Below are 26,387 nucleotides of genomic sequence, written 5' to 3'. Positions count from 1 at the left end.
AACGGAATCGCAAATCGACCACGCTCTGATTGATGGGCGGTACTTCTCCAACATTATCGACGTCAGGATCTATCGTGGCACTAATATCGACTCTGATCACTACCTGGTGATGGTTAAACTGCGCCCAAAACTCTCCGTTATTAACAATGTACAGTACCGGCGACCACCATGGTACAACCTAGAGCGACTGAAGCAACCGGATGTCACCTCAGCATATGCGCAGAATTTCGAGGCAGTGTTGCCAGATGAGGGCTAGCTCGATGTGGCCCCTCTAGAGGACTGCGGGAGATCGGTAGCGGCTAAAATATAAACGACTCATAAAAAAGTGATCATTTTCCATAACAAAATCAGAAATTGCCAATAAAAAAGTAGGGGTGGGAGCAATAATAAACTATAAAATTTCCATAAACAAATCAAAAAGTGCATAAATAATTCAAAACTTCCCATAAATATTTGATTTTCGAGCAATAAAAAATGTCAGAATTTCCACAAATAAATCAACAATTGCAATAAAAAACTATATTTTTTCCAACAAAAAAGTTTAAATTTTCCATAAATAAATCTGATTTTTCCATAAATAATTTAAAAATTCCCAATTGAAAAACATCAAAAAAGCAATTGAAAATTAAGCAATAAATACGAAATAATGAGCAAAGTAAAAGTACCGGTTGAGCCATGCGGCGAAGCCGCATAGAGGATTGAGGAACTGAGGCGGCAGAAGGCCGCCGAAGTTTCCGAAAGCCGATGCACCGTAACTGCGTCGATTCGGTTCTAGGCAATCCACAGATCCAAGAATTTGCCCGGTATAATGCGAACAGAGATGTTATCCTTTTTTAAAGTCCGACGAGCGTTAGCGAGTTCGGACAGCAAGCGATTGTCTGTTAATTTGCACAATAGTTTCAGTTTTTCTATCATAGTTCTAAGATGTAGTATGTTCGAAATTTTTTGTTGGAAAAATATAGTTTTTTATTGCAATTGTTGATTTATTTGTGGAAATTCTGACATTTTTTATTGCTCGAAAATCAATTATTTATGGGATGTTTTGATTTATTTATGCGCTTTTTGAATTGTTTATGGAACTTTTATAGTTTATTATTGCTTCCACCCCTATTTATTTATTGGCAATTTTCGAATTATTTATGGAAAATTTTTAATTTATTATGGGACGATTAATTGGCTGCCGTATAGCAGCCATCAACGATGCATCCGAGAGCACCATCGGGTACGAGGAAAAGTGTCGATGAAACAAATGGTTCGACGAGGAGTGCAGAGTTATTTTGGAGGAGAAGAACGCAGCACGCTGCAGCAAGGAACCCGGCGGAACGTGGAATGTTATAAACAGAAGTGGAATCAGACCCGCCTCTTTCGGGGGAAAAAGCACCACCTAGAATTTGCGCTAAATGAAGTTTGTTGGTCGGCAGTGTTGCCGTTTATGCAGCAATGTTCAAGGGTTTGCTCGGATGTAGCAGAGGGCAATCATCGTTCTCCACACTTTTCCTTGATGTGCAGCCTTCGCAATCGATACTACTCTAACTCAAGGAGACCACAGAAGCGGTCGTGCTTTGTCGGTCCCAACGGTTTTATCAAAATATCTGCGGCCATCAGCTCAGCCGGACAGTATTCCAGCGCAACTTGATTCTTTTGGCATAACTCTTGGACGAATTTCTCCCGCGTATCAATGCTTGGACCTTCGACTGGCATCCTTGATACACCTTAGCGTGTATTCAGTCATCATCAATAATCATTAACGCGAGCAAACGGCCGCGTAAGCGTATGCGCAGGATCGCACGCAACACTGCTGTCAATCATATAAATATCAATAAACAGAGCCGTTTGGTTCTCTTCAACTTTGTACATCAACCGATCAACAAGTGTTATCTTTATCTCCCGAAATCTCCCCCCGAAAGTTGTTATACAAAAAGTGTATTAATTTAAAGAGTCGGCCTGCTGTAGTTCCTCCCGTGAACAGTTTTATAATAAAGTTAATTATTGGTTCCGGATCACCGGATTCAAAACTGGCAAGCCTCATAACATGCCACGTATTCGACCTCCATGGACGACAGTGTAACGCTTGTCTGTCCACGGGTCCTTCGAACTGAACGCGAACCCAGGTGTTGACCTTCGATTTCGGAAATCGCTGGCCCAGTTGGCATTCGAATATCCTAACAAAGGTTCCTCGAATGAACAGCTCAAGCGCAAGCTAAAGCTCATCGTCTTTAGTAGATAGCTCAAGACACTCTTGGCGGCTGTCCAGTTTGACTCTGTAGAAGCAGCGATCTTCCGCCCATGAATGGCCGGACAAGTAAAGCAGGCTTCCTACTACGCTTCCGAACTTTTCAGGATCTTCTAACGATTCACTTTGTTCTTCGGTCTTCAAATACCCCTGATCGATGGGAGTTTTGGCCGGTTTTGCATCACTCATCATCATCATCACACGATCATTCCTGTAGTCTTTAGCAGTTCCTCGACATGGCTCTGTAGACGACTTCTGCCCTCCTAGACAGGTTAGTTCTTCACCGAAATTCCAGATCACTTTCTGCAACTCTTCTCCCTACGAGCACATCGATATCGTTTACGTATACCAGCAGGAACACGCTCGTTGCACCACTCTTCCTCACGTACATACACGGATCGGGACTTGATTGCTTGAACCCTAGTGTCGTTAGCGTATCGTGCAGACGTCTGTTCCAACAGCGCGCCGATTGGCGCAGCCCGTAGATGCTTTTCTGCAATTTACAGACAAGATTTTCTTGCCATTGCGCAGCGCAGTCGAGCATGAAGACTTCCTCCTCCAGGACTCCGTTCAGGTAGCCAGTCTTAATGGCCAAATGCTTGACTGTCATACCACGCTTGGCCGCAGCCGTTAGAAACGTTCTGAACGTCGAATGCCGTGTGACTCCTTGAAGTCTTCTCCGAACCGCTGTGTGTAGCCTTGAGTCACAGCTCTGGCTTTGTGCTTCACGATCTCCCCCTTTTCATTGCGTTTCAGTCTGAATACCTACTTGAAGTCTACCAGCTTCTTGCCTGTGGTAACGGTACAAGCCTTGGTACAAGCTCCCAAGTGTAGTTCCGGTGATGCGATTCCAGCTCATCTTCCATCACGGCTCGCCAATCAGCCCTTTCCAAGGCTTCACTGTAGTTCACCGGTTCGTGAGTAGCGCACGCTGCGCTGCTACATCACGAGTTGTCCGCTGCGGGCAGTACGTGTGTTCCGCACGTACTGGAGCCTCTTCCTGGGCGTCTTCTAAATCTTCCGCTTCGGACGCGTCGTTCACCTCCTCCTTCCTTTGGTTCACCTCCTCCAGGCCAATCTCGTTCGCCAAAGTGCATTTCCGACATTATTTTGAATTCGACTGTTGATGTAGCCATTTCCCAACTCGAGAAAACGAGCGTCGCAACTAACTGTAATCAAATCAATTTCGCAGTCGACGGACCGATAAGCTTTATGCTCTATCGAATACCCGGCAAACATCAATTAGCGGGATTTGCTGTCTAGTTTGCTGCGTTGTTTCTGATCCGGAGCGTGTACGAAGGCTTCCAGCACCAAATACCCGGAGATGTGTCAAGACCGGAATGATCAAAGAATTGTTCTTTACCTTACTGATCAGGCTAAGGCCGGGGTGGCCTCTGCTGTACGAAGTAGCCGTATCCATTCCACTCGGTCCATGGCTGTTTGTCTCCAGTTCCGCACTCTGCGTAGGGTCCGCAGATCATCTTCCACTTGGTCGACCCACCTAGCTCGCTGCGCACCACGTCTTCTTGTACCGGTCGGATGACTCTCGAGAACCATTTGTCGGGTTGCTATCCGACATTCTGATAACGTGACCCGTCCACCGTAGCCTTCCGATTTTCGCGGTGTGGACGATGGTTGGCTCTCTCAGCAGCTGCTGCAGCTCGTGGTTCATTCGCCTTCTCCGAGTACCGTCTTCCATTCGAAAACTCCAAGGGCGCGTTGACCCTCTGCACGTAGAATCCATGTTTGGTGCCCATAGAGGACTACAGGTCTAATCAGCGGTTTGTAGATAGTTAACTTCGTGTGAAGGCGAACTTTATTCGATCGTATAGTCCTGCGGAGTCCAAAGTAAGCACAATTTCCTGCCACAATGCGGCTCTGAATTTCTCTGCTGGTGTCGTTGTCGGCGGTCACCAGTGAGCTCAAGTACACCCGATTCTTCTTTTAACACGTGCATAATCTGCCATAGCTGGTCTCGATCGATTGAATCATACGCCGATTCAAAATCGATGAACAAGTGATGTGTGGGCTGGGCACGTTGTATTCACGGCATTTCTGCAACACCTGGCGGATGGCGAACACCTGGTACGTTGTAGCGTGTTCACCCATGAATCCAGCCTTGTTGATCTGCTCCAGCGGCTTTGTTGTTTTTCAACCAGCCAACATCCTTCACAATCTCTTGGAGGCAGTGTTGCAATTTTTCGACAGGCCTTTATGATAGCGATATTTTGCTTTTTTCATTTTCTCCGTTTTGGTTTTCCTGTCAAAGTTGCTTTCCGATCAGCAACACGGGAGCGAAATGAAATAGGTACTCACACTCGCACGCAGCGTGCTGAAAGCGAGAGCTGACAGGGCTAAATTTCCATTCAATTTTCTGTAGTTGAGTGTTTTCACCCGTGCTAACGTATAGGGCACTCACTCTCACAAGCCACCGCTTGAGACGAATGGCCTTTCAGCATGAGTAGTGTGTGGTTGATTGGGAATTGATCTTGTTGGGTCGCTCACGAATGGAGCTCTCGGACTCTGTCAGTTCTCACATCGAGGAACTGAAAACGACCGCCGCAGTCATTCATTTTCGGCTGAAAAACAGGCACTGAGACTGATATTTTGCAGGACTGCTTGGAGGTTAGGGGCTGAAAATGTTTTGTGCTGCGCACTTACTCCTACATCTGTTACCACGTCACCTTCAAGGCTTGCGACGTCGCCATTGAGGTGCTGATCGTAATGCTGCCGCTACCTCTCGACCACCTCATGCTTGCTCGTGAGAAGATTCCCGTGATTGCCTCAGCACATGTCGAACCCGGCATCTCTGGATTGAAGATACATAGCCTTAACCACTAGGCTAACTGGAGACCCAACCTCCATCTAGAGAGGAGTATTATTCAGATGGCATCGTATTTTACACTCATGGTTTCCTTCACGAAGGTCGAGTTGGTGCTGGTGTCCGCTCTCGTGGGCTAGAACAGAGTTTCCGATTGCTCATGTGTACATAAATGTGACAGCGAGCCTCCCACCAAATTGTCTCCTAGCTCTTCAAAATCGCAGTGTGCTGCGCTGCTAGGAGGCTCACGAAAATCTGGTGGGTGCGAGCGTAGCGCATAGCTCTCGGGGAGCTCGTCTCATGCGCTGCGTGAGCTGTTGGTATCTGAGGTGAAAAACAACATCTTGGTAACGAAGAACCTCAACATCTTTTTTCCGTACACAACACAAGTGTCTGGTTGGTCTATGCGATATGGCTAGGGACTCTCAATGCAAAGGTTAAGGTTTCAATTCTCATTCGTTTAGAAAGTTTTTGTCATGAAATTTTCTAATTTAATCAGCGCATGAGACGAAACTCATGAGACACATCTGGAGAAAAATGAGGCGCACAACTTTCAATCTCAAAATGTACTGTGCTCCTGGGAGCTTGCTTGCAATGTGGCTCCCGTACATGGGACTACAGCACGTGTACATCAACTCTGGGCTAGAACTGCATCCGTCGTACTCATTTGGTAGACACTACACCTCAGCTTGGTGTATTAAAAAGCACTACAGGGCTCTATACCACTCCACACAAACACGCGGCATTGTGGTACTATAGTTGATTGTGTGTTATCCTACCTAGTGTGATGTAGAGGGCCGATATAGCCATAGCTATAAAGGTGTGTGTTCAGGTCACGAGTTCGATTCTTGGTCGGTCTAAGAACTTTTCGTAATGGTAATATCGTTGACTTCTTTGATCAACGAGTATTTCGTGCCTGCCACACGATATATACATGCAAAATGGTCATTGAAAAAGGAAGAATCTACGTAGAAGATATATATCAATAAAGATGTAAGCACAGACAAACAGACGTATCAGTTGGAACAAATTGCGGTTAAAATCGACGTCATGAAAACAAAATCGCCCAATACTTATCAAGCTATGTTACGCAAATCACTATGTAGATGGCGATAGTCAGGGTCTCCAGTTGGCCTAGTGGTTAAGGCAAAGGATCGCCAATCTGGAGACGGCGAGTTCGATTTCCGTTCCAGTCGGGAAAATTTTCGCGACACCCTGGGCATAGAGTATCATTGTACCTATTTGTATCACAATGTACAAATTCATGCAATGGCAGGCAAAGAAAGCCCTTCCATTAATTACTGTGGAAGTGCTCAAAGAACACAAAGTTGAAGCGAAGCAGGTCCCAGTGAGGACGTAGAGCCATAAATAAGAATAAGAAAAAGAAGATAAAGATTGCGATAGTGAGCAAACGTCAAACAGGACCAAAAACGATGTGAGCGTCATATGTGAATGCGATCGATTTGCGAACTACAGATTTGAACTAACCGTGAAAAAAGGAACGATGGGACGTGAGTATGGTGAGACGTCTGTTTGTCTGTGGTGAAAAAGTTGTTTCGCATTCAATAGGCTACCCCGTCAAATCGCACATAGTGCAACGCGAACGGGAGATATTGCACCGGGACGAAACGAACCTACCACCACCCACATGAAATAGCGTGAACAGTACATATTGACTGTCGATTACTTTCCCGGATGGTTTCTGGTTGAATTATGCGCCTGGTAAGACGACAACGACGTCAGTAATCAACCAAGACGGCCCCCACAACCCGATTGAACGCCGCACCGCCCGCCGTAAGGCAACATTTAGACAAAGTCTCCTCAAGTTGATTGAGCTGAAAGTAAATAGAAAGGTAAACTTTCCTTGCTCTCCTGGGTTCCGTAGCTAGTCTAGGCGCTCCAGAAGAATTGGTATAGCTCTGCAATGCATCTATGGGCTTTACCATGGCGCGAGTACATACGGTAGAAGAGTGAGAGATGCCGCACAGATAAGCAAATTGTACCGAGTCTATGAGTTAAACGTGAGCATTGGCTGCTGCGACGACGTGGGATGTTTTGGGGGCGCTGTTTTCACATTGACTGGTCGTTCGATGTGATGTAGGTATACTGATTGAGTGAGTGACTAACTGACTCCGGAGGAGTTGGCGCTGATTGTTGCACCAATGCAATGCGGGGCTGGCCGATCGACAGATTTGGAGTGTGCGGTCTAGTACGGCGGAGACCCGAGTGGCGGCATTGATGATGATGCCCTCCAGGGGTAATATTTGCTGAAAGTTTTTTTGCACACCGCGTTGTACAGTGTTAGGTCCTAGATTTCAGTTGAGATATAGATCTTTGGTTCGGATTTTATGGGTTGGCTGTCGTCGTCGGGGAAAGATCAAAGGGTAAACTGGAGTTAATTGTTAGACGTTAGCTTATCTAATTTATTGATTGATAACTTATTTTTCTTGTTATTATTATTTATGAAAACTGTCTATAAACTAGCTTCGACAAGAAAGCTGTCCCCTCGGGAAACGGGACTGTCCCTTACTGACCCATTTATTCCAACAATCGATTCCGTTGACAATAGGCGAAAGTACCTTCTCGCCCACCCTCGTGCGAACGAACCCGTAGAGCAGTGCAGCGTGAAATGACAAATGACAATAAAAATTTAAAATCACATAAATTACGATCCAGAACCATCCACTGTGTCAAACCCGTATGGCAGGCATATCGAACGAAACCAGCGGCGGCGGCGCAACCGACACACGTCTCCAATAATCATGAAATAATGGTTCCATTCCATCACCCAACCCATGCCATGCGGTGTGGAGGAAGACCCGATACCTAGCGATAGCTGAGGCTTCCGAAAAGTGGAACAAAACCGTTTTGTTTGCCGGCCGGGTGCAGGTCCGGGTCCGGGTTTAGGTGGGGGGTCGGACGCGCACAATCGAAGCACCAACGAAGCGAAAGAATAAACTTCTCAAATTGAATAATCACCTAATGGCGGCGACCGGCGCGGCGGTGTGCATCCATTGTTTGAAGATCCGCCCTTCCCTCTTCACCGCAGAATACAGATCATCCCGGTGCGGTACCCTCACCCGGTTGGTTCGCACACCGTATTCGGTTCGTTCGAGTCACGTTTTCGCTTCGATGTCGCAATATGTCTTCATTGTCCATATTTCGGGTAATTTTTCCCGTCCACATCGCCCGCTGGGAGTTTGCCATTGACCTTTTGTTGGCGATGCTCTTGGTGGAAATCGAAACAACCATACTAATAGGATCAAAACAGAGCACAGATGCTACGACGGGAGATGTCCTTGAACTTGGACAATATCGATAAACTGTTGCACTCGCACGTTTCGGACGACACTCTGCGTGCGGGGCGAAGGGAAGGGGATTCGGAAAAATTAAGCTGTTGGGTAAACATTTCGACTGATGATGATGCCGATGGATGGCATGGCGGAGAGAGAGATGCGGGAAAAGTAATTTGATCCCTTAGACGGACACCGGTGGCACGTACCGCGCGCGCCGCAGTCAGTCACTCGCTGTCGGACAAAAGGATGTCTGATGCCTGATGCCTGGGCGATGACAATGCAGCAGAATTCCTATTCAGTTGGGTGCTGATGACACCAGGGCGACGATGTTTATACCTTGTCATGTGTTACGGTTCTCCGGATAGGTTATGGTTATAGTCTCGCCAACAATGATGTCTTGATTCGCATCGTGGAGAATAACCGTTGCAAGGATGGATAATTTTATGGGACGAGGTTTTCTGATGTTTGCGTTGGTGGACAGGCAGCTGTTCATTTTGTTTTTCGCTGAATTCTCCAGGGCTCTCCCTAGTGAGTGAATCATGGACTGTATTTTTTGATCAATTTGAATGAATGATGGAGTTGGCAATCTAATAAATTCGTCCATAAACCACAAATTAGAGTCTCTTGCAGAGCAAGAGGAATGGTTGACCAAAAGTCTATGATAAAAAAACGTCATTCAAGTAGAAGCTGTCCTTACCATAACGTGCTGCTCAGCATCTTCAAGCACAGAACAAACAGAACATTAGACTGTGTTTTTTTTACGGATTGTAAAATTAGTCATACAGCACTGAACTGAGGAAGCAATCATTTTGTCGACGCGTTAACGTTCTCTCTATTCAACGAAGAGTCAAAGTAGAACCTGTCTGATAGTTATCTTCACTTTCATTACACATGACGTGAGATGGCGCTGTTTTTCTCCGCACGCCATTGACTGTTTCGTGACATTTCTGCATATAATTTTGTTCCATAGTTTTTGCATCTCAGTGATGACATTCTTCTTCTTTCTTTGGTTAATACTTGTCTCTTGTAGCTCTTGGTCCCTTGTACCGCTCTCAGTTCTTTTCTTCCATCATCTTCCGGCTTTCCTCATAGAACAAACCAATTCTGTTCTTCCATTCATTGCATATATCGATACTACCTTACCAGTTCTTCAAGCTTCTGGCCAAAGTAACATTTTCAGAACTGGTTGGAATTAGGGTATATGTACCATTCCTTGACCTTATTTGCAAGCAGCCTTGACAATTTTGACCATAATTCATGAATGAATAGTACTAGAAATAATATGTTGACCCTATTACATACTCTAGGCAATGCATGTTTCATCAACTGGTAGAAAACTAATGTAAAAATCCAAGAATTTACTTAATTACGTTGAAAAGATTCGATGCGATGGTATGCAATGTTGGTCTATGGTACACAAATTGTCCTATTGGTGGATACATACAACTTTAGCCTATTGCTTTCCACGCACTAGAACCACTTATAACCTCATTTTTTTTTTTTCAATATTTCTGCTGAAGTATTATCTCTGTTTACCAATATCTTACTTTTAAATAACATTTTCGGAGCCATATTTTCAAAAAACTATAAATAAATAACTTAGTCTAAAATTCTTTCTTAATTTAGTAACGAAAACAACGCAACCCTATTATTGTGTTATATTTTTACAGTCACCGCACACAAAATCATTCTTCCTGTTCATTCTTTCTGATTCCTCCGCAAGCAATGTTGTTGACGTAACTTCATCGGTGTTGTTGACGTCACTTTACTGATGGGCCAAGATTTGGGTACATAGTGAATATTCGGCCCACATTCAATTTGTAAAATAGTTATTATTCGTTGAAAACAAATATACAAGTTCAAAATAGCGTCTATGACCGTCACATCAAATGTTCAGTTATAGAAAAGTCAATTCGACATGTTCCAGAATCATGCCATTTATGATCATGCGTCTAGACTACCCACTAAGCCGAAGAATCATGGCGTCTACAAAAGCAAAACAAAGTGACATTTTATTCAATTTTAATTATCCAAACGAAATGTTACAGTTGTTTGGCGCAAAGCTTTTCCGATATCCAGTTATGCGTGTTTGTTTTGATTTTTGGTTTACGTTAAGATAGGCCGAACGAGGGGACTACGCCAACGAAGCATCCCGATACCCTATTTAAGTTTTATGAGGTTTTTGTAATGGTCGTCGACCATTAAATTATTTTAAAATTAAATTAAAATCAATTAAAATTTTATTGTTCACTAGACGCGTTCTACAAACCTATAAGAAAGCTGTCATAAAAATGATCAATGCGGCAACTTATTTGACTTTGGGAGGTTTTATTGTGGTTACCAAGAGTTCTTTAAAATAAATCCCTGAAGAGTAACCAGATCGTGGATGCACAATTAGCAGCTGCACTATGTCGTATGCGATGACCAAAAATACTGATAATTCATTAAATGCCACTGTCAAAACTCAATCTCGGAAAAAATGTTCTATAATAAAATGTACTCAATCGTATTAAGTTTGAATATCCCAATGAATATTTTTGGCCGTTCATATTCGACCGTAGTGCAATGTCGTTCATGATTGCCAAAAGCGCCATCTCTTATAGAATAGTTGAAACACTGGATAGATTTATCTCAAGTTTATTATGGTATTGTAAAGACCAGCTACACGCATAGCGGCTCTGACGAAGAGATACCGGATTTATTGTGAAAGACTCGTTCTGCGGCGCAGCTGGTGGCTGCCATATTGGAATAAGAAACTATTTTTCTACTGCACCTTCAATAAATTACACAAATGTATGTATTATACCTTGACTATTCGATGGTTGTTATGACCAATTTGAGTGCGACAATAATCCTAAAGATGTCGGGGTCCCGTGGCGTAGTTGGCCACACGTTCGCTTCATATGCGGATGGCCATGGGTTTGATTCCCAGCCCCGGCACATACAATTTTTCGTCAGTTGCTTTTCACCGAGAGCAGCTGACACTGACCCTCTTCTGAGCCCCATGGCTCAAACGGACCCGGATACCTGGAAATCGGCGAACTGTTACTCATAATGGACCCCCAATCGGACTGGAAAGGAACAACGGCCATCCATTATCCTTGTGCTCATCATTCTACCATGTAGTAGAAAAGTGAAAGCAGCATGAAAGGCAGCCAGTTGAATAAAGTAAAAAATAGAATACATCTAGGCGCTGTACAATACTGTAGGTGCAGCTGTCAATTGAAGTCGCTCACGTAGTGCCCTAGTGGACAAAAGAGCTGTAAATTAGGTTAAGTGATTAAGAATTAATAATAATCCTAAAAACGGTAGGAAGAAAAAAAATCACTTCAATTTTTTCTATGAATTTTCATTTTGTTACATATTAAACTATGTGGAAGGCGGTAATTCTCTGCACGTATTATATCCATTTTCGTGAAAAAACTAAGCTCGCACGTAAATCACTGCTTCAGAACTGGTTACAGAGTCACACATTTTTAGCGAATATTATCTTGCAATAATAGATGGAAACGAAACCATGACGCTTAATTGCAATTGCGATGTAAACATTGGCTTGTTTTTTCCTTTTCTAGCACTGATGAGTGCGGAATATGAAAGTTTGTTCAACAAAAAATGCACATTCTGGTTTTATTGCTTACTTATTGTTGCTCTGCATGTGAATTTGAAAACCTGTATAAGTGTGGTCCACTTCGTTGGAATGCGTTCTTATAGCGGTTGTCAGAAGGTTGTGATGGAATACTTAGTTTTATTGACAGTTTTATAGAATTGGCCAGGAAAACTGCTAACAGAGTAGTATAAAACTCAAAATGTTACTTGGGAGGGATGCTCAACTGCCACATCTTCTGCTGAGAAAGTAGCAGGATACTATAGACGAATTTCGCCCCAAATCGTATTCGGAGTTGGCAGCACCCTCTCAGATTACAATGAAACTTTCTGGGTATGTACACCAAGACTAGATAAGCCACTTTGCATACTTAGTTTCTTCAAAATTTATCTGGACTGACTTTTGAAAAGGGCTAAACTTTTTTTATGGATTTTTTAAAAATGTTTTTAATCAAAAAATGACTACTCCTACAAAAAAGTGTTGTGTGGGTGATTATCACAAAATAAGTCAAATTTTAAGAAAAAAATACTGAAGAAAATCCAAAATGAGCCCTACACTGAAAAAAATCATTTCTAAAAATTCAAAGTTGATTTAAAAAAAAAAACACCATTTTTGATTTTGATGAAATTTTGTCTCAAGACAGGTAATTATGTTCCTACCAACCGTCCATACATCACAAGATGGGCACTTTTAAGGAAAAAAAGTTTTTCTAACAAAAACTTTTTCATGTCCAAATTATCATTTTTTCAGTGTCTTTTTTTAAAAACAAACTAAACCAGTGAAGGTTATCTAGTAATCTCAAAATGCAATGAAACTTATTGTGTCATATGCGACAATGCAATGCACCCATATTCACGCAGCAGCACTCTAGAAGTACGAAACAATATACAATTAGAACACGCATTTCATACGTGCTGCTGTAATTTCTACCCAAACGTTTCTACCCCATGTTCTTACCTAATATTAGGTAAGGCTATTTATTAGATTCGAACTACCTAATCGAAAAAAAAACAAATCAAGAGTTGTACCTAAAGCAAATATGAACAAAACAAGAAAATGAATCGGTATCATTCAACGTGTTACTTCTCTTTGGTTATTAAAGGAAGTTCTGAAAAGTAATGGATCAATCGTATAAATCAAAATTCAACAAATTCAAGTGCAGTGCAAAAATAAACAATCCAAAGTGCAACCGTCATAATCTACGGGGCATGTCATTAAGATTGATAGATAAAATTCATTCCATGGGATATACACATGAAATCGACGAATCGATGAGTATTTGTGAGTCATGTCGTGGATTGATAAGTCACAACAGAAGCCCGAATACGAAAAAACGCCGATCGGATGGAAACGACCATAGGCGCCAACTTAGGGGGGGGGGCAAGCATAGGTTTGCCCCCCCAATATTTGACGATTTTTTAATTTTCCCATACAAAATATCCGAAAAAATAGGCTTTGCCCCCCCAATAATTTGACCAAGTTGGCGCATCTGGAAACGACGAAACTATGCAACCATCATTTAGTGGGCAGCAACATCATGATGTTCCAGAACCAGAACCGTCAACGAGTGGTCAACAAATCGAACATGAGCTGGGTAAGTAAGCCTTCAACGTGTTAGCTTTCTTTCATTTTGCAGCTCGTTGCAAAACTACATTTTTCAGTATTCTTCGTATTTATCCAACCCGGCAAGCCTCGTTGGATAAATGTACTACTTGTGCGAAAAAAAATCATTTTTGCAACTCGTTGCATAAATAACTATCATTAACTTTCCACTGCATTCATTATTATATTGTTAACCTTAACTTTTATCTTACAGATATGGTACCATCTATTCCATCATTGGAGTCAATTCCGTCAACAGATCAACTACAGGGTCCCCATAATATTGAGAAGTTTAATACCATTGCTGAAACATTGAGTTTATCGCCAATCTCATCTAGAAACATGAGAAGTATGGAATATCGCATAAACAAATCATTGCAGATTACGAAAGCAGTTCGAAAAAATATCTTCGGAATAGATTCAACGGATGTTGGCAAAGTGGAGGCGTATGACGAGATAATTATGCAGTTAAAGGATAAGTTCAATCACCCTACAACTGACAGAAGCGAACAGATTAAAATACTATCTGTACTTCCTAAGTCTTGGTCGGTAAATAAAATCACAAGAGAGTTTAACGCACCAATGTATATGGCGAGGCAGGTGAAGGATCTTGTTTATGAACAGGGTATTCTTTGTACCACCGAAAAAAGAAGGGGGCATGGTATTGATGACGATACAAAACAAATAGTAAGAGAATTTTTTGATGATAATGATATCAGCAGGCCAATGCCAGGAACAAATGATTTTGTTTCTGAGGTTCGAAATGGAAAAAAACAACAAGTTCAAAAACGACTTTTGATGATGTCGTTTAAAGAGGCTTATATGATTTTTGTAGATATGTACAAAACTGTGAATATTGGTTTCACAGTATTTACACAGTTGCGACCAAAGCATTGTATTTTACTTGATTCTACTGGTATACATAATGTATGCATATGTACTATTCATGAAAATGTAAATTTAATGTTCAACAGTATAAGAATTGTGTCACAAGATGAAATAATACAAAAATGCTTTGCGATATTTCCACCAGAACAGATAATTGCTTTTTCCGTGCTTGTGAAAAGTGTGCTTGTAATGAACACATTGAAGAGGAACTTACATTGATATTAGAATCAAATGACAAAGAAGAGATTATATTTCAGCAGTGGTTGAATACTGATCGCTGTAATTTAGAAACGATTATCAAACCTGTTGATGAATTTGTTCCGTATCTTGTTGATAAAATTGACAAACTTATAACACACGACTTTATTCATAAACAAAAATAATCATTTCTCAGAAATAAAAAAGATACATTAAAGGATGATGAAATTCTTGCGATTTGTGATTTCTCTGAAAACTATTCATTCATAATTCAAAACGCTGCTCAAGGATATCATTGGAACAACTCGCAAGCAACAATACACACATTTGAAATTTACTATATGAAAGATAATAAACTTGTAAATGTTAGCTTCATTATCATATCGGAAGTAATGGCTCACGATACAGTTGCGGTCCAGTTGTTCATCTCAAAAATGATAGATTTTATGAAACAATTAACGAACTTTTCTAAAATTTATTTTATGTCTGATGGGGCAGCATCACAATACAAAAATAAGAAGAACTTTGTTAGTCTATGTAGATTCCAGTCAAAGCATGCATTAAGAGCAGAATGGCATTTTTTTGCAACGTCCCACGGTAAAGGTCCATGTGATGCTATTGATGGCACTCTCAAGCGAATGGCAAAGAGAGCAAGTCTTGCTCGAGATTATGGAAATACCATAACAACTCCACGAGAGTTATATAACTGGGCAGTTGTACAGACAGATAAAAATATAACTAAATTAAATTTCTGTTACGTATCCACTGAACAGTACATTAAAATGTCAGAAGATCTCGAAGAAATATATAATAACGCCAAAACAATACCAGGCACTCAGAAATTCCATAGTTTTTGCCTATTCCTGGCGACAAAGTAAAGGCAAACAGGTATTCTAATTCAGAAGATGAACCAAAAATATTTAGTATGATCGGAAAAAAATAGAAAAGAACATGTTTGAAATTGGCTCTAAGACACACATATATATATTTGAAAAATTCAAAATTATAAATAATTGTATATTTAAAAGTGCACTTCAATACATATTGCGATCAAACATTACATTTCCTAAGAAAATACATTTGTAATATTTTGAAGTTTTTTATGTATAGGAAAACCCTTCCAAATGATTGAATAAATAACACAAAATCTCCTAGAAAATTGAGTTTCATTGGATTCTGGGATGGTTATGGCCTTCACTGGTTTTATTGTTGATAACAAAATACACTGAAAAAAAAATCATTCGAACAAGAAAAAGTTTTTGTTAGAAAAACTTTTTTTCCTTAAAAGTGCCCATCTTGTGATGCATGGACGGTTGGTAGGGAACATAATTACCTATCTTGAGACAAAATTTCATCAAAATCAAAAATGGTGTTTTTTTAAATCAACTTTGAATTTTTAGAAATGATTTTTTTCAGTGTAGGGCTCATTTTGGATTTTTTTCAGTATTTTTTTCTTAAAATTTGACTTATTTTGTGATAATCACCCATACAACACTTTTTTGTAGGAGTAGTCATTTTTTGATTAAAAACATTTTTAAAAAATCCATAAAAAAAGTTTAGCCCTTTTCAAAAGTCAGTCGAGAAAAAAAATTAGAAAAATGAGTATGCAAAGTGGCTTATCTGGGCAAGGTCTACACACCAAGAAAGTTTCGTTGTAATCTGAGAGGGTGCTGCCAACATTTGTTCGAGTTGGCGCGAAATCCGTCTATAACGTAACGGTCGCTGAGTTGTTTAGTTCGCCACGTTTTTTTTATAGAATGAGAAAATCTGCTGCAGATCAGATACCCAAGATGTGCTTCCTCGGGATATGTGGGGATCGACCCATTGAAACTCATTCTCTCTCTTTCTTACCTTCGCGGTATGCCCATTAGTGATGACTTCGAGAAGGGACCGTCCATAAATACTCTCTATTGGTAAGCGTTCCACCAGCTACCGCCTTAAGTTGTCCTCTTTTCCTGAAAGCTCAAGTCCTGGCTAGTACTGTAGACTACCCGTTGGACTCAATCTCCCAATTGGAAAGGAGGGCCAACTCAACATTCTGTTGGTCGGCCCGCCACTTTCTCTGTAGTTCAAGTACGATTCGAAAGACCGTGGAAGTAACGAAGTCCCGTTTGTCTGCCACGGTATACATCCTTTCAACAATGTTGTCAGGAGTGACATCCCTATCACGAATCGAGAAAAATGCAGCAAACGGATTGCCGTGATCGAACACGCAATCCCAACACCAGTGGGAAGCGATGCGCAAGTTGTTTGACATGAATATTCGTTGCTGTTCGTCGCAGTTTGGATCGCAAGCGAATGGTGTAGAATGCTGGAGGGCGAAGAAAATTTGTGCATGTAATGCATAAATTTTTAGTATATTGTTGTTAAATGCTAGATCTGCAAAAAAAAATAATAAACATTTTTTGAAAACATCAAAAAATCGAACTCACAATATCACTCACGAATCGCATCACCACTCGATCGCTTGCGATGCGAATGTGGACGAATGAGTAATTTCAAGTGTGGCCTCCCATCGTTCGCCGGAGTTTGCTGTCGTCGCTGACAAGCAAACACACAAACTAAAGCGACAACCGTTCGCTGCTGACGACTTCGAATGTGGAGGAAGATGAAAAGTGTAAAGCCGGAACCCTGCTACATATCACCTGCATACTCGACCTTTGCTGCACGAAGTGTGGGCATTGAAAGAGCACATGCTCCGCGGTCTCATCACAGTCTGCGCTTTCCGGACATGCGGGGTATCTTAAAGCACCAAGGCCTGACAGACATTATGTCAAGTGACAATTCACCTCGCCATGGGGCTTGCTCGTCCATTTAGACACGCTTGGTATGAGCCTGTGTGTCCTGTCCATCTACCCTTGCTGGAGGAATCCCATTCCCTTTGCTACTTCAGCTTAGATGATGTTCCGGTGCCTCTTATGCCACATCGCTCGAAGCACTCTTTATCCTCTGCTACCACTAGTGCTATGAGAATCATGCCCGCTAGCACACATATCGCGTCCTTAGAAATCTTACGGTATGCGCTGGCCACCCTAAGGCACATCAACCTGTGGGTACTCTCGAGTCGCACGGTGCTTCATTTACCGTTATTATCAAAAAAAATATACCATCAAACCCTGAAACGCCATTCTCTTCCTTCATCATTCCTACACCTCTGGACAAATTTTTAAAAAAAATTGTTAGACGAAATTTTGAGTTACGCCCTTTTAAAGGGCCTAACCCCTAAAAAATGAGGGTTTCTATAGAAAAACATCATATTTCATAACAGAAGCATGCTTCTGCCAACAAAATTTGAAACGCCATTCTCTTTCTCTATCATTCCTTCACTTCTAGATAAATTTTTAAAATAATCGTTGGACGAAATTTTGAGTTACGCCCTTTAAAGGGCCTTACCTCTAAAAAAATAGGGGTTTCTATAGAATACCATCATATTTCATAACAGAAGTATGCTTCAAAATCCAAAATATTGAACAGTATCATTAATAATGCTGTAATACTATGCACTAATATTGAATGCATTGTGTATAAAAATTAGCCATAACGCCAGTATAAGGGAAGTATTCTTTAACCTGTAGGATACGGACGTTGTTGGCTTCATTTACTATTATAGCCAGAACAATATACAATGAAAAACATAAACGACAGTTCATTTACTTTTTCATTTATATAGTTAATGCACACCCATAAACTGAATTTCAAAAATAATGTTGGTCAAATTCTCCAGTTACGCCCATATGAACGTCACAAGTACTTATAGTAGAATTATTATAAAACTTAGTTTCATTTAATCACGTTTATTCTTCGGTAACGTAGTTTAGCAGTTAAATATAGAACTATCATTACAATTGATCATCTCAATCCTTAGTTTTGTATGTTTATTAATTGAAAACAGCAATCACCATTAAATCTAACGAATGAGATAGGCACATGCCATGGCTTGTTTTGTCTTTAAAAAAGCAATACAAAAAACTTACGTCCCACGCCATGAATGGCAATTGATACAAACATGATTGCTTCCTACATGTTTGAAAATACTTCCCTTATATTAGCGTAATGGCCAATTTGTATACAAACATCAATACAAATAGCCAATATTAGCGCATAGTATCAAATTGTAGCATTATTAATAATACGTTTTATTATTTGGGACTTCAAGGCATGCTTTTGTTACGAAATATGATGATTTTCTATAGAAACCCTGATTTTTTAGGGGTTTGGCCCTTTAAAAGGGCGTAACTCAGAATTTCGTCCAACGATTATTTTAAAATTTGTTCAGAAGTGTAGGAAAGATAAAGAAGGAGCATGGAGTTTCAGGTTTTGATGGAAGAAGCATGCTTCTGTTATGAAATATGATGGTATTCTATAAAAACTCCTATTTTTTAGGGGTAAGGCCCTTTAAAAGGGCGTAACTCAAAATTTCGTCTAACGATTATTTAAAAAATTTATCCAGAGGTGTAGGAATGATAAAGAGACAGAATGGCGTTTCAAATTTTGTTGGCAGAAGCATGCTTCTGTTATGAAATATGATGTTTTTCTATAGAAACCCTCATTTTTTAGGGGTTAGGCCCTTTATAAGGGCGTAACTCAAAAATTCGTCTAACGATTATTTTCAAAATTTGTCCAGAGGTGTAGAAATGATAAAGAAAGAGAATGGCGCTTCAAATTTTGATGGCAGAAACATGCTTCTGTTATGAAATATGATGTTTTTCTATAGAGACCCTGATTTTTAGGGGTTAGGCCCTTTAAAAGGGCGTAACTCAAAATTTCGTCTAACGATTTTTTTAAAAATTTGTCCAGAGGTGTAGGAATGATGAAGGAAGAGAATGGCGTTTCAGGGTTTGATGGTATATTTTTTTTGATAATAACGGTAAATGAAGCACCGTGGAGTCGCTTCACGTTGCGATTGACCACTAGAGCATTTGACCACACAGCAGCGTCATATCGTAATATGGAGAACGCTTCTGTCGCGAGCAGCATACGCTTAATCGAGACTATTGCCGAGATATTTGAAATTGTCTCTGTGCTTGCCCCTTTGCATCCGAATATCAGCTTATCGTCGGTCATGATCCCCAATTGCTTCAGTGAGCGCTTGAAGTTGATCGTGCACCCGCCACGGTGCTCCCCAGACCGTTATTATAAAATAAAAATCTCCATCCAATCGGTGCCCACCGTTCGTTTTCTATGACTATCCTGCATGTCTGGGCAAAATTTGAAAAAAATCGTAGGGCCCATTTTTGAGTTAGGCCCTTTTAAAGGGCGTAAAGCCACATATTCAAAGAAAAAATCTAAATATTTAAGTGGTCAGCCATTTTTTTAACGATTTTGATAAAGTATTTTCACGATGATTCGTTTTGTATTGAGTACCAGTAGTGTCAAACATAGTTTTAACTGATTTCTACCAACATGTGAAAAGGGCGGAACAATCATTGCACGCCTTAGCTTCTTTCGTCCTAGGCGTATTTCAATTTATTTATGAAAACATATACCGTTATCAGATACAAGGGAGTCTGCTCTGATTCAGAGTTACTGATCAGAGGTTGCAAAAAATTGCAATGGTTGTTACGCCATTTTCAAATGCTAGTCTAGATTTTTTGATGAAAATGTGAACGTATTAGTGTTGTAATAAGGATAAGTAAGTAATATTGCGTGAATATTCCAATAAATTCTGAACATGTATGTTTGCTTCAACTAACAATGAAACGCGGACAAAATTACAAGAAAAGGAAAATATAAAGATATCAATGTACCTAATACACGATAAAAGTGATGAGGAAATTTAAATAGAATTTCAGGGATTATAATAGAAATTGTGGAAAAAAGATAGAACCTTGAAATTTTATCCATATAAGTGTGAAAACGAACTTCATTCATGTTCGTTTTCACACTTATATGGATAAACACAAAATAAATACACAAGTATGAGGCAGAGCAGATCCCAACAAAATATGTGGAATGGGTTTAAACATATTTGTTACAAGATATCAATCGTTTTTCCAGTGTTTTATGTCTCTCGAGTCTAATAACATTTTATCATTCTCAAGAGCTGATGAAGTGATATCCATCACGATGTTTAAACATTCTAGTGTGAAGCACATGTCTTTTAAGACGACATCTGGGGCCTGAATCCCACTTCTGTAAAGGACAGGAAAGTAAGTCATTTCGACTAGAAATCTTATTGGGCCAAACGCTAGTTAAAAACGATAAAAAGTTATTTTGGTATTCTATGTCAATACATCTGATATAATTATACCTTTTTTGTATATTTGTTAAAAAAAGGATTCAAAGTTGTTAATAAATCAACCATCTGAAGGAAAGAAGGTCAGTATTACGGTCCCTTAAATATTGAAAATAATGTGTGGACAAAAGGGGGAGGGGGTTAAGATGGCCATCGATTGATTTATTTCTTATTGTTATCATTCATTCTCTTTTCTTACAAAAATAACAAAAATAATACACAAAACAAACCAGAACAAATACCTTACGTTGATAATGGACAACGCCAGTTGAAATGAGATGCGGAATTTATTGAAGAAATTACTCACATAAAATATGGCGTTGGCTTGGTAAAAAATAGATATATACAGACTTGCTTCGGCATTAGTCTTTTTATTTGCAATACATCTCCACATAGTGTCAGCAATTCGCCATTTATCATACTCATACGCTTAAAACTGCTTGTGGTTAGTATTATTATTCTGCGGAATGAACCTAATACTCAACGCCATTGAATTTGAGGGGACTGCGTTTCGTTTCACTTCAATAATTTAATGTTCTCAATTTTACCATGGCATGGCATCTTTTCACACTTGAAATAAAGATTCTGCGGCCAATCAGTTTTGAACAAAGCACCTTGTGATTATCGAATTAGTTGATAAAAGAGAAGACAAATTGCTGTCAATAGGCACTTGTGGTGTGATGATCATGTTTTCTCATAGTAAATTAAATCGCATTTTTGTGGTCTTCACTGCAACGCGGCTTTCAGTGTAGGTATTATTATTTATAATACACTACATTCATATTCAAGATATTACTTTTTTAAATACAATATATACTTGATTAAATATAATTGCTATAATATATAAATCATCACATATTGGTGTTCCTGATTTCATACAGAATATATTCGTTTTTTTAATTCTTCTGCAAAAAAAACTAGCATGTTAAGGGCGTACAACAATTTAAACTCTTCTTCTACGCAAGCAAGATGCGATTCGCCTCGGATGAGCTGCAGTGAAACCTTTGGTTTAGTCCTTAACCTGTCCATCCCTCAAAATGTGATCTTCTAACCTTGAGCTGCTACAAATACCGTGGCTTCCTCCCATTACTAATAAATATGATTAAATTATTATCGTGTTATTATCGTGTGTATATTGTATAAATAAGTTCAAAAAAGATCTTCGGCTCCGTAAAGCGTTGTGCGCGATTGAGCCCCAAATAAATAATTTAGATAAAACAAATTCCTCTTCCTTTTATTCTTACGCACATAATGTGCTTTCCCTACATTTACTTTTTTTTTGTTTATTTACATTAACAGTTTTCTTAACGTATTTGAACTTGAGAAGTTACAAACATTATTGAAATATTTTCATATAAATTCACATTTATTTATGTCAACTAACAAAAATGTTCATATTTTCTTCAAAAAGTTCAACAAAAACTATACTTAATATGTCTAATATTCAATGCAATACAATTCTTCTTGGAAATATTCATTAAAATTGTTAAAAAATGGCTGAGTACATAAATATTTAGATTTTTTTCTTCGAATATATGGATTTACGCCCTTTAAAAGGGCCTAACTCAAAAATGGGCCCTACGATTTTTTTCAAATTTTGCCCAGACATGCAGGATAGTCATAGAAAACGAACGGTGGGCACCGATTGGATGGAGATTTTTATTTTATAATAACGGTCTGGGGAGCACCGTGCCCGCCTGTGGTGACCACTGGCGGTTGTTACCACCACCACCTTCGTTTTGTGGTGCGCGAGTTCTAACTGTCTTGACCTCATCCAGTCCTCCACTATGCCAATTGCTTGCGTTGCTGTCTGTCAGTTCCACATTCTCTATCGACTCGCCGTATACCACGAGGGTAATATCATCGGCAAAGCCGACTAGCTTTACGCCCGGTGGAAGTTTGAGCCTCAGCATGCCATCATACGCCACGCTCCATAGTACCGTGCCCCAGGATGGAGCCCTGAGGTACCTCCGCGGTGATCTAGTAGCTCCTCTCGCCTTCATCAGTGTCATAGATTTAAACCCTATTCTGGAAGTACCTAGCTCTCCAGTATCTGGCATAAGCTAACCGGGACTCCTAGGTGATGTGTGGCGCACTCGATGGCGGCCCAGCTGACGCTGTTAAACGCATTCTTTGCGTCCAGCGTGACGACCGCACAATAGCGACCCAGTCAACCAGTGATCGTATAAGATTTTAAAGTACATTTTACATGCGCCTAAATGAAGGCATGCACGCATATGGCCTCCACTTTATAATCTTATGTAACATCCTATACGAGTACTGGTTGTCTGGGAAATTCTTGCTCGCTTCTTTTGGAGCGCTATGTCGGCCGTTTTGGTCACAGCTCCAATAGCGTCCACCATCGATCAACCCTTCCGAGTTTCTTAGTTCTGCATATAATGATCCGGTCCAACAGTTTTCCGGCGGTGTCCACAAGGTAGATAGGTCTGTATGCCAACGAGTCGCCAGGTGACTTCCCGGGTTTGGGGAGTAGAACCAATCTTTGCATTTTTACACCTCACCGGAAACTCCTTTTAGAGGAGTTTGAAGAAGTTGAAGGGGCGTTTCAGTGATCTTCAGGGAGCCCCGGGGTCGTACCTGCTGAAAAGCCGTGAAGCGCTCCTGAGACCACCTGGAACCTTCCTGGAACCCTCTGAGGTCCCCTGAAATGGTCCATAGTCCCACAAAACGCCCCTGAGACTCCCTGGAGCAGCCCTTGAAACCCTCTGAGGCCTCCTAACACCTCTGTGATTGTCCGTGTAGCTGCCGGCTTAGAATAGCACTACGGACCACCTGTTCCGGGGGTAAAAGTCCACCAAACAGGTAACCCCAATCCAAGGTGTCAGGCGACCCGTGCTGAGGGATGAATGGTTGAGGGGGTTTTAAACATGCTCGATCTTTAACGGAGCCCGTAGCGTGGGTAGATCGCCTTTTTGGGTTGCGTTGCGGTGTTAGATCTACCAAACCGAAATCTAGTGTCGTCCTATTTTTCAATTTTAGAATATGTGTTCTGATAATTATAGGCATTATAGTATTTAGTCCTTGCTACTGGTGTTGTGATGACTTCCAGTCTTTGAATAAAACTAAGTTTACCAACTTTACTTTGCATATAGTTAAAAACCTCACCATCTGAGGCTAAACTCAATGCAAAGGAAATCAAATTGGGTTAGGGATCCATGTATGTACTAACTCTTCGAAGACTGGAAAGTGCTAGTACGCAAGGAACATACTAGAATCCTTATTACTGAACACATGTCCCATTATTGAAATGATATTGCTGCTAATGTTAAAACCCGGGTCCTAAACCTGGGAAGAATTTAGCAGTAAAACAAGGGTGATGCTAGGTTTCCGATGCATGGCCAATATCAGTACTCTTGTTTTGTTTTCTAAGAAAACAAAACAAAAACTGTATCAAAATCGATACTTTATTGCCCCTCAATGGCAATTGAGTAATGCGACATGCACTACACTAAGGATACGGGTAATGTCACAATAGATCTAAAAACTGGTCGCAGTGACAAACCCGAACAGGAATAAAAAAAAAAAAAAAAAACCTCTGTGATCCTTTGGAAATCCCCTGGAGTCTCTCTGAAGGGCCCTGAGACCCGCTGGACCCATCCGAGAGCCTCTAGAACCCTGTAGGAGTTGTCTTTTTCGCGACACATTTCTTCGACAAAACTGTCGACTGTCACGCCGCGCATCTATGCGAACCTAGGGCATTCAAAGACGACGTACTCTGGTTTTCCTCCACTCCACTTCCACACACTCCGGTCGAAGGTGAGATAGCGCGTGACCATTCCGAAGCAGGAACTTCTGGACACAGCCGTGCTCGGGTAGAAATTGCGACAGAGAAAGTTCACCTCTCCTTGTTTCCACTGCTGACATGGTTGAGATCAGTAGGTGAGTTCACCTTTCGTTCGCCGCATTGTCCAAGTCCTGCTGCCGTTTAGCCAATGGGCCCGTTCTAGCAACTGCTCTCTCATTTCTAGCGTTCATCTGCCGATAGCATTCGACGTCTTCCTCTAGGCTGATGCAGATGGACATCACCCCAACAGTAACGCATACAGCCTCCGACGAGATTGTCTTGTAAGCTTTCGCAACTCGCATAGCCATGAGCCGGAACACACTGTTCAGTTTTCCACAGTTTCTCTTCGTTTTTATCACCGAATTCTTCACCCTATTTATCCATCCTTCGACAGTGTTGATTGACTCCAACACAAACATTTCCACCGAACTGCGGCGTGAACAGCCCTCTCTTATTTTCGGCAAACACGCGATCACTCTGAAAAGATGATCCTCTCTACAAGTTTTCCAAACGTATCCAACAGACAGATCGGCCTTTACGCTGCTAGATCTCCCATTTGCTTCCTAAGTTCTGATAAAAGCACCAGTTAACGGACCTTCCATATATCCAAAAGGCTGCCTTCCGCCAGGAATTTCTGTAATACTGACATGAACATATCTGGATACGGCAGGATCGCGGCCCTTAACGCCACGTTAGGGATTCTATTCGGATCGGAAGCCTCCTTCACCTTTTATTATTTTTGCTGCGGTAAAGAACTTGTCATAAAAAACCAGTCAATTTGCGTAAAATCTTCATCGCCCTCGTTGTACGGCGTGGGTGACCACTTCGTCAGATCGTGCCTCGGAAATAGATCCTCTACAACACCAATTCAAACTGGTGTCATCGGGCCTTTCAGCTGTGCCTTTAAGATACGGTAGGCATTTTCCCAAGGGTTAGCGTCGGCTCCCTGTCATAGCTTCATGTAGCAGCTGATCCTGCTCTGTGGAATGATTGAAATCAGTTCTGCCTTTCCAAATCGCAATCTTGTGTTCTACTTTGTCGGTATCAGATTGTTCTCTCGGAACTCATTTTCTAGATCTGAGACAAGTAGCCGAAGGGTTTGCCGGAACGCTATTTAGCCGAATTGCCTCGATAAAAGTCTCCTTGTCGAAGACCTTCGTCTTCCACTTTCGCTCATTAGCTTCGATCTCCGTAACGTCATGAGAGCTCTCTTGTAAAAAATTGCCTGGTGGTCATTGTTGGAATACTCCTTATTCGCCCTATCAACTCTATTGTCTATCAACGATGGAATACAGAACGTAATGTCGATAATGTATTCACGGTCGTCTTTGCAGAATGTGCCAACTGTTTCTACATCCAGCAACGTCAGCGCTTCAAGTACACTATGTCCCCTTCGCGTTGTTGTACCGGTTGCCCCACTCAATGGCCCAAGCATTGAAATCTATGCCGATGACTAATGGTCAATAGCCGGGGCCCGTGGCGTAGTTGGTCACACGTTCGCTTTATATGCGGATGGTCATGGGTTTGATTCCCAGCCCCGGCACTTGCAATTTTTCGTCAGTTGCTTTTCCCCCGAGAGCAACTGACACTGACCCTCTTCTGAGCCCCATGGCTCAAACGGACCCGGATACCTGGACATCGGCGAACTGCTACTCATAATGGACCCCCAATCGGACTGGAAAGGAACAACGGCCATCCATCACCA

At 41.1% G+C, this 26,387-nt stretch overlaps 1 protein-coding gene across 1 annotated transcript; it reads left to right on the top strand.

The window, feature by feature from the left end:
* The first annotated feature begins 5,196 nt into the window (after positions 1–5,196).
* LOC134285698 (uncharacterized) lies at positions 5,197–16,444 on the top strand. The gene is made up of 2 exons (XM_062846986.1): positions 5,197–13,548; positions 13,771–16,444. The coding sequence occupies exons 1-2, from the start codon at positions 13,461–13,463 to the stop codon at positions 14,661–14,663; spliced, it is 981 nt and encodes a 326-aa protein (XP_062702970.1). The 5' UTR covers positions 5,197–13,460; the 3' UTR covers positions 14,664–16,444.
* Positions 16,445–26,387: the final 9,943 nt, after the last annotated feature.

Source organism: Aedes albopictus, chromosome 1 (genome assembly GCF_035046485.1).
Source record: "Aedes albopictus strain Foshan chromosome 1, AalbF5, whole genome shotgun sequence".
NCBI classification, from domain to species: domain Eukaryota; kingdom Metazoa; phylum Arthropoda; class Insecta; order Diptera; family Culicidae; genus Aedes; species Aedes albopictus.
The sequence above is the reverse complement of the archived record's forward strand: the minus strand, read 5'-3'. Positions and strand labels throughout refer to the sequence as shown.